Below are 9450 nucleotides of genomic sequence, written 5' to 3' on the forward strand. Positions count from 1 at the left end.
GCAGGTAGTCACCGAACGAAAAAACCCAACACATAAACATAGGATAGAAACGACTGGTTTTCCCCAGCAATAAAATCACCCCGGACACTGGTGAGAAATTCCTCATGTCCTGCTTCTTTAGCGGGGTCACGACCAATCGGCATCAAGCTTTCCTTCGGGGAAAACTAAGAGGGAGTCAGTCAGCAGTCGGTCAGTGAGTCAGTCAGGCAGCCAGCCAGTCAGTCAGTCAGCAACCTCGGGAAGTCTCAGTTCGCAGCAACGATTCGCGCTTACGCTCTCGCCCTCTCATCCCCTGATCTTACGTTCTAACCGAGTCCAACCGTATCCCGGTTGCTGTTAATTCACCACTCAGTGTATACACAGTGTCTTAATAAAACGCAACTGAAAACCCGTTACAGCAGTGTGCACTTCAATTAACCACCTCTATTAGCCTAAACGCAATAGGGGATCGATCATCTCGCGGCGTCGATTGAACAATCGTAACAGGAATTTACGACTCCTGTTGATGCGCTTCTACACGATCGTGTCTCCCCGCGAGTGAAAGAACATTTTGGTCCTTCGAGCCGGATACGTGTCAGTGAAAGAGTGCACCCCCAGTTACCACGCAACATGAAGGTAAGCTCGCTCAAATTGTCGAAATCCCCCATGGCTCCCCCTCAGGAAGAGCGCGTCCGGCAATTGCTGCGGAAACGCGAAGGATTCAGACAAGAATTAGAAGCGTTTCGCACATTGCTCAACAATCACGAGGAAGGGACACCCGTGCATGCTATTCAGCGTAATTTGCAAGACTTAGAGGGAGAGTTTGCATCGTTCAAAAAGGGCCAATGCGAATTAGACGACAGAGACGAGGGTCAAACACTGAAGGACCGGGTTGACCTACAACAGAAGTTCTACACCATCGCCGGACAGGCGTCCGCCATCCTTGAGGAGGCAAACAAGCAAGCAGAACCAACCACCACAAATCTTGCAACAAAGCCATCGGACATGTCATTGCCGGAACCCGTCGATTTGCCTAGAATTCAGCTACCCACCTTTTCTGGAGCCTACGAAGATTGGCCGGGGTTCGCGGATCAATTTCGCTCCACGGTCCACGATAACCCCCGCATAGACGACTGCAAGCGACTGATGTATCTCCGTTCTTGCCTAAAGCATGGGGCAGCTCTAGCGATCGCGTCATTAAGCAATGCGGCAGCTAACTACGCAGTCGCCTGGGAAATATTAGAACGACGGTATAACAGACCAGCCAAAATTGTCGAGAGACACTTGCAGGAGATATTTGACGCAGCCTCCTCATCACGGATAGCACATCGCGATTTGCAGTCCTACACGACCAAGTTGGAAGCTCATTACAAAGCCTTGGCCGCCATCGGACAACCAACCGCAGATGCCCTGCTTTTGCACCTATGTACCGCCAACCTTGATCGGGAAACCGATTCAATATGGAAGGAAAAGATAAGGTCCACATCATTCCCCACGTTCCCGGACTTCTTGCAATTCTTGAACGATCGCTGTCAGGTCATAGAACCTGCAAGAACGACACGCCCACCACGAGGGCAGGCATTTGTCACGTCACGATCACCGCCACTCTGTCCAATCTGCCATGGACCACACAAAATTTGGCGCTGCAACACCTTTAGGACGAAGACGATCGACGAACGGATTCTAGCCGCCGAGGAAATCTCAGCGTGTACGAATTGCCTGCTACCAGGACACAAATTGCAACACTGCACCTCTGGCTCTTGCCGCATATGTGATCAACGCCATCACACGCTCCTACATCGATCAGACGCGCCAATGAGCAATCAGACGCCTCCCACCACGCCCCCAAGCACAAGGAAAGCTCCGTCATACCATCCAAATAATCCATCATCCAACTCGCAACGACAAAACAGACAATGACTAAGACGGGCAGGCGCAACAAGGGAGACCAACTCACGGACCATAACCCCATCCAACGACCTGTTAACCACTGCACGCGTCAATATCCTAAACCACAAAATCCAACCAGTGCGCTGTCGAGCCCTGTTAGATACCGGTTCCACTATGAATTTCATAACTGAGCGGCTTGCAAACTCATTAAAACTTTCCCAATATCAATGTTCGGTGCCAATCGGAGCCCTTGACACCCTATCAGTCACTTCAAGGCGTTACATTACAGCCACGATCACATCCTCTGACCAAGCCTACCGACGCACATTGACGTTCCTAATCCTCCCAACAATCTCGACACTGATCCCAGACCAATTCATAGATCGTTCCGCAATCACGATACCTAAGAATGTCCCGCTAGCCGATCCAGCATTCCATGTCCTATCCCCGATTGATATTTTGTTGGGCTCAGGGCCCACCGTTGCCTCATTGTGTGTCGGACAGATAAATCTTAACCCATCAACCGGCCCCGATCTGCGCCTGCAAAAAACGCGATTCGGGTGGGTCATCGGGGGGAGCCCACCTTCCCCAGGACCTGCCAGGGTCTTCCATGCCTCCACAACGGAACTAGAGACGGACCTCACCCGCTTTTGGGAACTCGACGAGGGACCTCAGATAAAACACTTATCGGAGGCGGATCGACGATGTGAGGAGCATTTTCAAAATCACGTCCAACGCACCAGCGATGGGCGATACATCGTCGCACTCCCCTTTAACGACAAAATCTCGTCACTCGGATCATCCAAGGCAATTGCGATGAAACGACTCGCCTCTCTCCAGCAGCAATTCAGACGAAATCAACAGTTCGAAACAGCGTATCGGGCGGTCATTCAGGAGTATCTGGACTTGGGCCACATGACCAAGGTTGCATCACGTCACGAACCGGAGAACGACTATTACTTGCCACACCACGGCGTCGTTAAGGACTCGAGCACATCGACAAAACTTCGCGTTGTGTTTGACGGATCCGCACCCAGTACCACCGGCGTCTCGTTGAACGACACCCTTTATACAGGTCCGAAGCTGCAAGAGGATTTGTTCGATATCCTCTTGAGATTCCGATCTCACCAGTACGTCCTCACCGGCGATGTCGAGAAAATGTACCGACAATTCCTCGTGCGTCCGGCCGATCGAAGATTTCAGCAAATTTTATGGCGCAATTCCGACGGCGAGTTGGAAACATATCAGATCAACACCGTCACGTTCGGACTGTCTGCAGCACCCTATCTAGCCATCCGGTGTCTCAGACAATTGGCAAGCGATGAAGGGCACCGATTCCCGCGAGCTTCATCGGTATTGTTACGGGACTTTTACGTCGACGACGCTCTCACCGGAGCGGATACGATAGGCGAAGCGCTGTCAATCCGCACAGAACTCACCGAACTCCTCCAACTAGCCGGTTTAAAAATCAGAAAATGGGCGTCCAACAACCGGACACTACTCAACGGACTATCTGACCCGGACATAAATCAGAAGCTACAGCTGGGCGAGCCTCAACCCTTAAAAACACTTGGGGTCTTCTGGAAGTCCTCCGATGATTCACTCATTTATTCGGTTGACGCCAAGGCAGACATTCCCCGCGTTACGAAGCGATCGATCAGCTCCGTAATCGCTCGAATCTACGATCCTTTGGGGCTGCTCGCGCCAGTGATCGTCCGCGCGAAAATCCTGCTTCAGCGAGTCTGGGCAGTGAAAGTCGAGTGGGACGAATCTCTCCCATCAAATCTCCATTCAGAGTGGGACAGGTATTATTCTCAATTGCCACTCTTGAACAATATTACATTCCCACGCAAGGCGATCATTGACTCCGCAACTGAGATCGAAATGCACGGCTTTTGCGACGCCAGCGAGAAGGCCTACGGCGCATGCGTCTATCTCCGAACCGTTAATCCGGACGGCCGCGTACGGACCCAGCTGCTAACCGCGAAGTCAAAAGTAGCCCCGCTAAAATCCCAAACCATTCCGCGGCTCGAGCTGAGCGGAGCCTTCCTTCTTACGTCCCTGATGGCTACCATACATCAAGCCTTATCACACAGCATCACTCGTATGGTCTATTGGACCGACTCCGCCATCGTTCTCCACTGGCTAACCACGTCACCCCACACACTCAAGACGTTTGTCGCCAACAGGGTCTCCGAGATCCAAAGAAAAACCAGCATCGGCAGTTGGCGTCATGTCCCCACCCACGACAATCCCGCGGATCTAATATCGCGAGGCCAAACACCCGAAGAATTTCTCCGCCCGACCATTTGGCAGCACGGTCCAGAATGGCTCCAACAATCGGAAGATTCCTGGCCGACCTGGACCCCAATACCACAAACGGAGTTGTTAGAACAAAAAACGGCAACTTGTCTATCCGCGGCTCCCGCCGATTGCAGCCTGTTGGAACGGTACTCCTCCTGGCCTAAGCTAATTCGGATCGTCGCTCGTTGCCTCCGTTGGAGGCAGAAACAGAACCGAATGACACCCTTGACCGCAACGGAATTACACATCGCTCACGACAAATTAATCATACTATTACAAGGCATCCATTTCCCCGAGGAAATCCGTACGCTCCGAATGAACCGGAACGCAGCGTTAACAAGGAAACTCACGCGACTCAATCCTTTCATTGACCAGAAAGGAATCCTGCGAGTCGGGGGTCGACTCAGGCATTCGTCGATGACTTTCGGTCAAAAACACCCAATACTGCTACCCAAAGCATCCGTCACAGCTCGGATTATCGAGCATACACACCAGATTCACCTGCACTCCGGTGATTTGCCGGAAGCGCGAGTGACAGAGTCTCGACCATTCGCGAATGTCGGCGTGGACTATTGGGACCCTTCTACATAAAGGAGACAAGAGATCGTAACCGCCGACAGGTCAAGGTGTACGTTGCGATCTTCGTATGCCTAGCCGTGAAGGCGGTACACATGGAGCTCGTTGGCGATCTCACGAGCGAAACCTTTATCGCCGCTCTTCGTAGATTCATCGCTCGGCGAGGGTTTTGCTCGACAATCCATTCGGACAATGGTACAAATTTCGTCGGGGCAAAGAACGACTTACGGGAACTGTATGACCTTCTACACTCGGACGATCACCACTCAAAAGTACAAGCATTCCTCGCAGACAAACACATAGAATGGCGCTTCATACCCCCTCAGTCTCCACACTTCGGGGGACTATGGGAGGCAGCGGTGAAATCCTTTAAGCATCACTTCAGACGCGTCGCAGGTCATGAATTGCTCACTTTCGAGCAATTCAATACACTGATCATAGAGATCGAAGCCGTCCTCAACTCCCGACCATTAACACCCATATCCACGGATCCCAAGGATTTCCTCGTTCTCACTCCTGGTCACTTCCTCATCGGTGAATCACTAATGAGTGTGCGTGAGCGAGATTTCAGGGACACTCCCTCCAACCGACTCTCCAGATGGCAGCATATCCAAAAGATGAAACAGCATTTTTGGAAACGCTGGCACAAGGAGTACCTCAACCAATTAAACAACCGCAGCAAATGGACCAAGGGTGGACATAACATACACGAAGGCGCAATCGTCCTGCTCAGAGAAGACAACGTTCCCTCGATGTGCTGGCCCTTGGGACGGGTAGTCAAGGTCCATCCCGGAGCCGATGGCGTAATCCGAACAGCGACTGTGCAGACTTCATCGAACCTCCTGGACCGCGGCGTCAAGCGGCTGGTCCCCCTGCCATTCCAATCAGATCCAGAAGCGCCCGGACAATCGCTGACCTCGAAGGAGGCAGAGCACACCCCCATCGAACCCACAGGCAGAATTTGATCGGTGCCCTCTCAACGGGGGGAGGATGTTGCGTCGCATGGAGCAGCGGAACCCCAGCCAACGCTACCTGGCGGCCAGCGGCCCACCTACCTGCTTCCAGACCCCCAATAAACTCAATGACCGGCCATAAAACGTCACCTTCTAGCTAAATTGTTTCCAGATGTGTGTCGAGCAATCTAGTTGTCTAGAAGCATTTCGGTTTATGTCCGGATTAGCAAAATCCTTGAGTTTGTTATGCTATTAAAAAAGGCTCGGAAAAGGCAGGTAGTCACCGAACGAGAAAACCCAACACATAAACATAGGATAGAAACGACTGGTTTTCCCCAGCAATAAAATCACCCCGGACACTGGTGAGAAATTCCTCATGTCCTGCTTCTTTAGCGGGGTCACGACCAATCGGCATCAAGCTTTCCTTCGGGGAAAACTAAGAGGGAGTCAGTCAGCAGTCGGTCAGTGAGTCAGTCAGGCAGCCAGTCAGTCAGTCAGCAACCTCGGGAAGTCTCAGTTCGCAGCAACGATTCGCGCTTACGCTCTCGCCCTCTCATCCCCTGATCTTACGTTCTAACCGAGTCCAACCGTATCCCGGTTGCTGTTAATTCACCACTCAGTGTATACACAGTGTCTTAATAAAACACAACTGAAAACCCGTTACAGCAGTGTGCACTTCAATTAACCACCTCTATTAGCCTAAACGCAATAGGGGATCGATCATCTCGCGGCGTCGATTGAACAATCGTAACAGGAATTTACGACTCCTGTTGATGCGCTTCTACACGATCGTGTCTCCCCGCGAGTGAAAGAACACTAACTTTTTGTTAAAACGTAGAATATTCACCAAGCGTAAAGACACTATGTAACTCGCTACTGAGACATCACGAGAGAGAATGACTTTCCGTCAGGGTGATGCTGCAGAGGAAAACTGTGATGGGGTGTGTCTAAGGACACGAGGTCATCGGATTCGTCGAGAAAAGCCCTTGTTCGGAAAGTGAGGGAAATTGACGTTGCTGTCAATTGGTCAATTTCCATGTTGGTATCGAGAAAAGGATGCTAGCCGCCCTTGAGGGAAAGTTGCTAGTGGGAAGCGTCGTTCGTGAAAAAAATACATTTCCCCTATCTTCACGTAGTTGGGACAAAAACTGTTTGTCTGTTTGAAGGACTTTAGTAAACTAAATCTTAAAATTTATAACGGGTTCTCAAGCTTGCTGAACATGTACTGTGGAGATGCATCGACATCTGGTAATCATTTTAGCCGGAGAATAGGGTCTGCGTGTGGCGAGCCACGGGACAGAAATCGTTGGAATGTTTACTGTCGAGTGCCGCTACAATTATTTCTTTTAAGGAGAGCTATAGAATTTCTCTATACCTCTGTTAGAGAAAGCGTTCATCCCTTGACCGCGGCTACATTCGGCGACTGATTGTCGCCTCGAGCCCAAATTCATTATCACAAATCTCGAACAAATACAATCGGATTGAATAACGACAATTGCTTAATTGCGGCTATAGTAGAATCTAGATTAATGTGTTAAGGGGTTTTCCCAAGTTCCAAAGGGAAGGCTTCGGTGTCCTTTTATCTCCGACATATACATATAAATGTGACATAAATTATATCGTGTTTGGCCTCATTTTAATCAGAAAAATCTCACAAAAAAGTCAGTAAAAATTTAATTAAAAAAATTAAACATAAGGTTTAACCATTGACTGATGGATAATTAGTATTCTTTCATGGACGATTGAATTCGGATCATTTTACACTACTCAACCGTCGAACTTAGTGGCGTGTTAAAGGGAACGCTAGGGCCCTGTAGGTTGATTTCCCCCCAGTAACGGGAATGACGACCGATTAATTGCGATCAATCATACAGAAAATATAACGAATTGATTATAAAAATAGTATGCTAATAAATAATTGATATTGTTTTACGAAAAGAATAACTGTTAGCATTTTATGCAAGCGTTGGATGAAAAAGGCCGACATTGTTTGACCGATATGTATCTTATTAAGTCGACTCTCACACCTTTTCCTGTTTCGCTTGCGCTGTCTTCTCTAAGTAATTCACTACTGTACAAAACTCTACTGTAATTCATCGCCAAGGAGACACGATTTTCGAACAACTATGAAGACAATACGTGTATGTGACTTTACGTATAAATGTTCGTGAAGATGAACGATGTGCATACGTCCACCTAAATGTATGAAATTTTACTCAGGTGGCTACACCTTTTAGGCCAAACGGTGTTCCATTGAATTCATAGTGAAAACGGGTTGTAGAAAAAACAGCTGGACGTCTCTGTTTCGAAGAAAAGTTGTGCCATTGTAGATTTTGGACTCGTGCTTGAAAGATTATCTCATCAGGTTATTTATATCACATAACTTGTGCTGTTTGGTTGGTTGGTTGGTTGGTTGGTTGGTTGGTTGGTTGGTTGGTTGGTAGACAAGTAATATGAACTTTATGCGCATAATTAATTTATGGTGTTACTGGTTTATTTAATCAACTATGTTATATCCGTTGTTTTCTATGATATCCGTTGCGTTATCATAGAAAGAGACTGGATTTGATTAGGAAAAGAAAACCAAGCTGTTTATGTTTCTTCCATCCAAAATCTTTTACAACGACCAGAACGTACAGCAATTAGTATGGTTTCACCTTCTTTGTCTTTTTAACGTGAAAGTAAATATTCACTTAAACCACGAATGACATAATGGATTAGACGTATGTAATGAATATTCGGTATCGAGTTTGCTATATGTTAACAAATTTATTACATCGTCATCCGTGGAATAAAAATTGGAATAAATATAAATAGCCGTTTTGTGCAAACGGCGGCCATAGAGTGTGGAAAGTAAAAACTACTGCAGGAATCAGTGTATAGATGCATAGATAATTGGTGCGTTAAATCTATTGTGCAGTTCATGAATTATAGCGCACAGTACTAGTGTATAATGTACATGAAATTACACTTACGTGCTAGACAACAATTTATAAGTAGTACGTGATTCAGCAATAGTCTATTGACTTTCAAACAAGCGTACTTGAATGTATAACGAATAACCACGACATTGACATACGCTGTAATACTAAAAGTATATTTTTAACACGATGTACATGACCATAAATTATTAAGAAAAGTAGGAAGAATTGGAAAAAATTAAAAAAAGCCAACACCACACGGAGTTCCCAAGCGGTCACCCATCTAAGTACTATCCGTGCCCTACGTTGCTTAACTTTCGTGATCGGACGAGAACGAGTGCACTCAACGTGGTATGAGAGTTGGCTGAAGTGAGTAATTTTGTTACTTGCTCTTAATATTCAGGAAAAAAGAAGTGGTCAGTTGACTGTAGACCTCCGAGCAGGACGGACCTCTCAGTACGCGCGTCAAAGTAGACAAACATTCATTAAAGTAGAAGGAATAAGTGACAAAAAGTGAAAAATATTGCATTGACATCATCTCTATAAATACAAATAAGAATAAAAATAAAATAAAATAAAATAAGACAAAATAAAATTGTATAAAAAGATAGAAGTTACCGATAATGAAGCCAAAAGCAACGAAACGGAACCCACCGTGGACCCGATAAAAAAAGCCATCAAGAGAAAAATAATCACACAAAAAACAGCCAAAAAAATCAAGAATAGTTTAAGACTTTCCGCTCAAAAGACGCGGAAACTCAACCCACAACCAAACCTGGTTGCCAGGACGAAAAGACTAGTAAACATCCTATGAAACACAGTTATAG

General features: G+C 47.3%; 1 protein-coding gene and 1 non-coding gene across 2 annotated transcripts; one reads left to right on the forward strand and one right to left on the reverse strand.

The window, feature by feature from the left end:
* Nucleotides 1-2685: 2685 nt before the first annotated feature.
* Nucleotides 2686-4764, forward strand: LOC117215664. Its single transcript, XM_033462046.1, has one exon. It carries the CDS (start codon nucleotides 2686-2688, stop codon nucleotides 4762-4764), a length of 2079 nt encoding a protein of 692 aa, XP_033317937.1.
* A 4105-nt stretch (nucleotides 4765-8869) lies between these two features.
* LOC117215665 lies at nucleotides 8870-8988 on the reverse strand. Its single transcript, XR_004489176.1, has one exon. It is a non-coding gene; the product is annotated as a 5S ribosomal RNA (ribosomal RNA).
* Between the last annotated feature and the right edge of the window lie 462 nt (nucleotides 8989-9450).

Source organism: Bombus bifarius, unplaced genomic scaffold, assembly GCF_011952205.1.
Source record: "Bombus bifarius isolate JDL3187 unplaced genomic scaffold, Bbif_JDL3187 scf7180000009767_frag, whole genome shotgun sequence".
Lineage (NCBI taxonomy): Eukaryota > Metazoa > Arthropoda > Insecta > Hymenoptera > Apidae > Bombus > Bombus bifarius.

Coding starts and splice junctions, on each gene's coding strand:
- LOC117215664 (XM_033462046.1), top strand. CDS start 2,686: ATGAAACGACTCGCCTCTCTCCAGCAGCAATTCAGACGAAATCAACAG.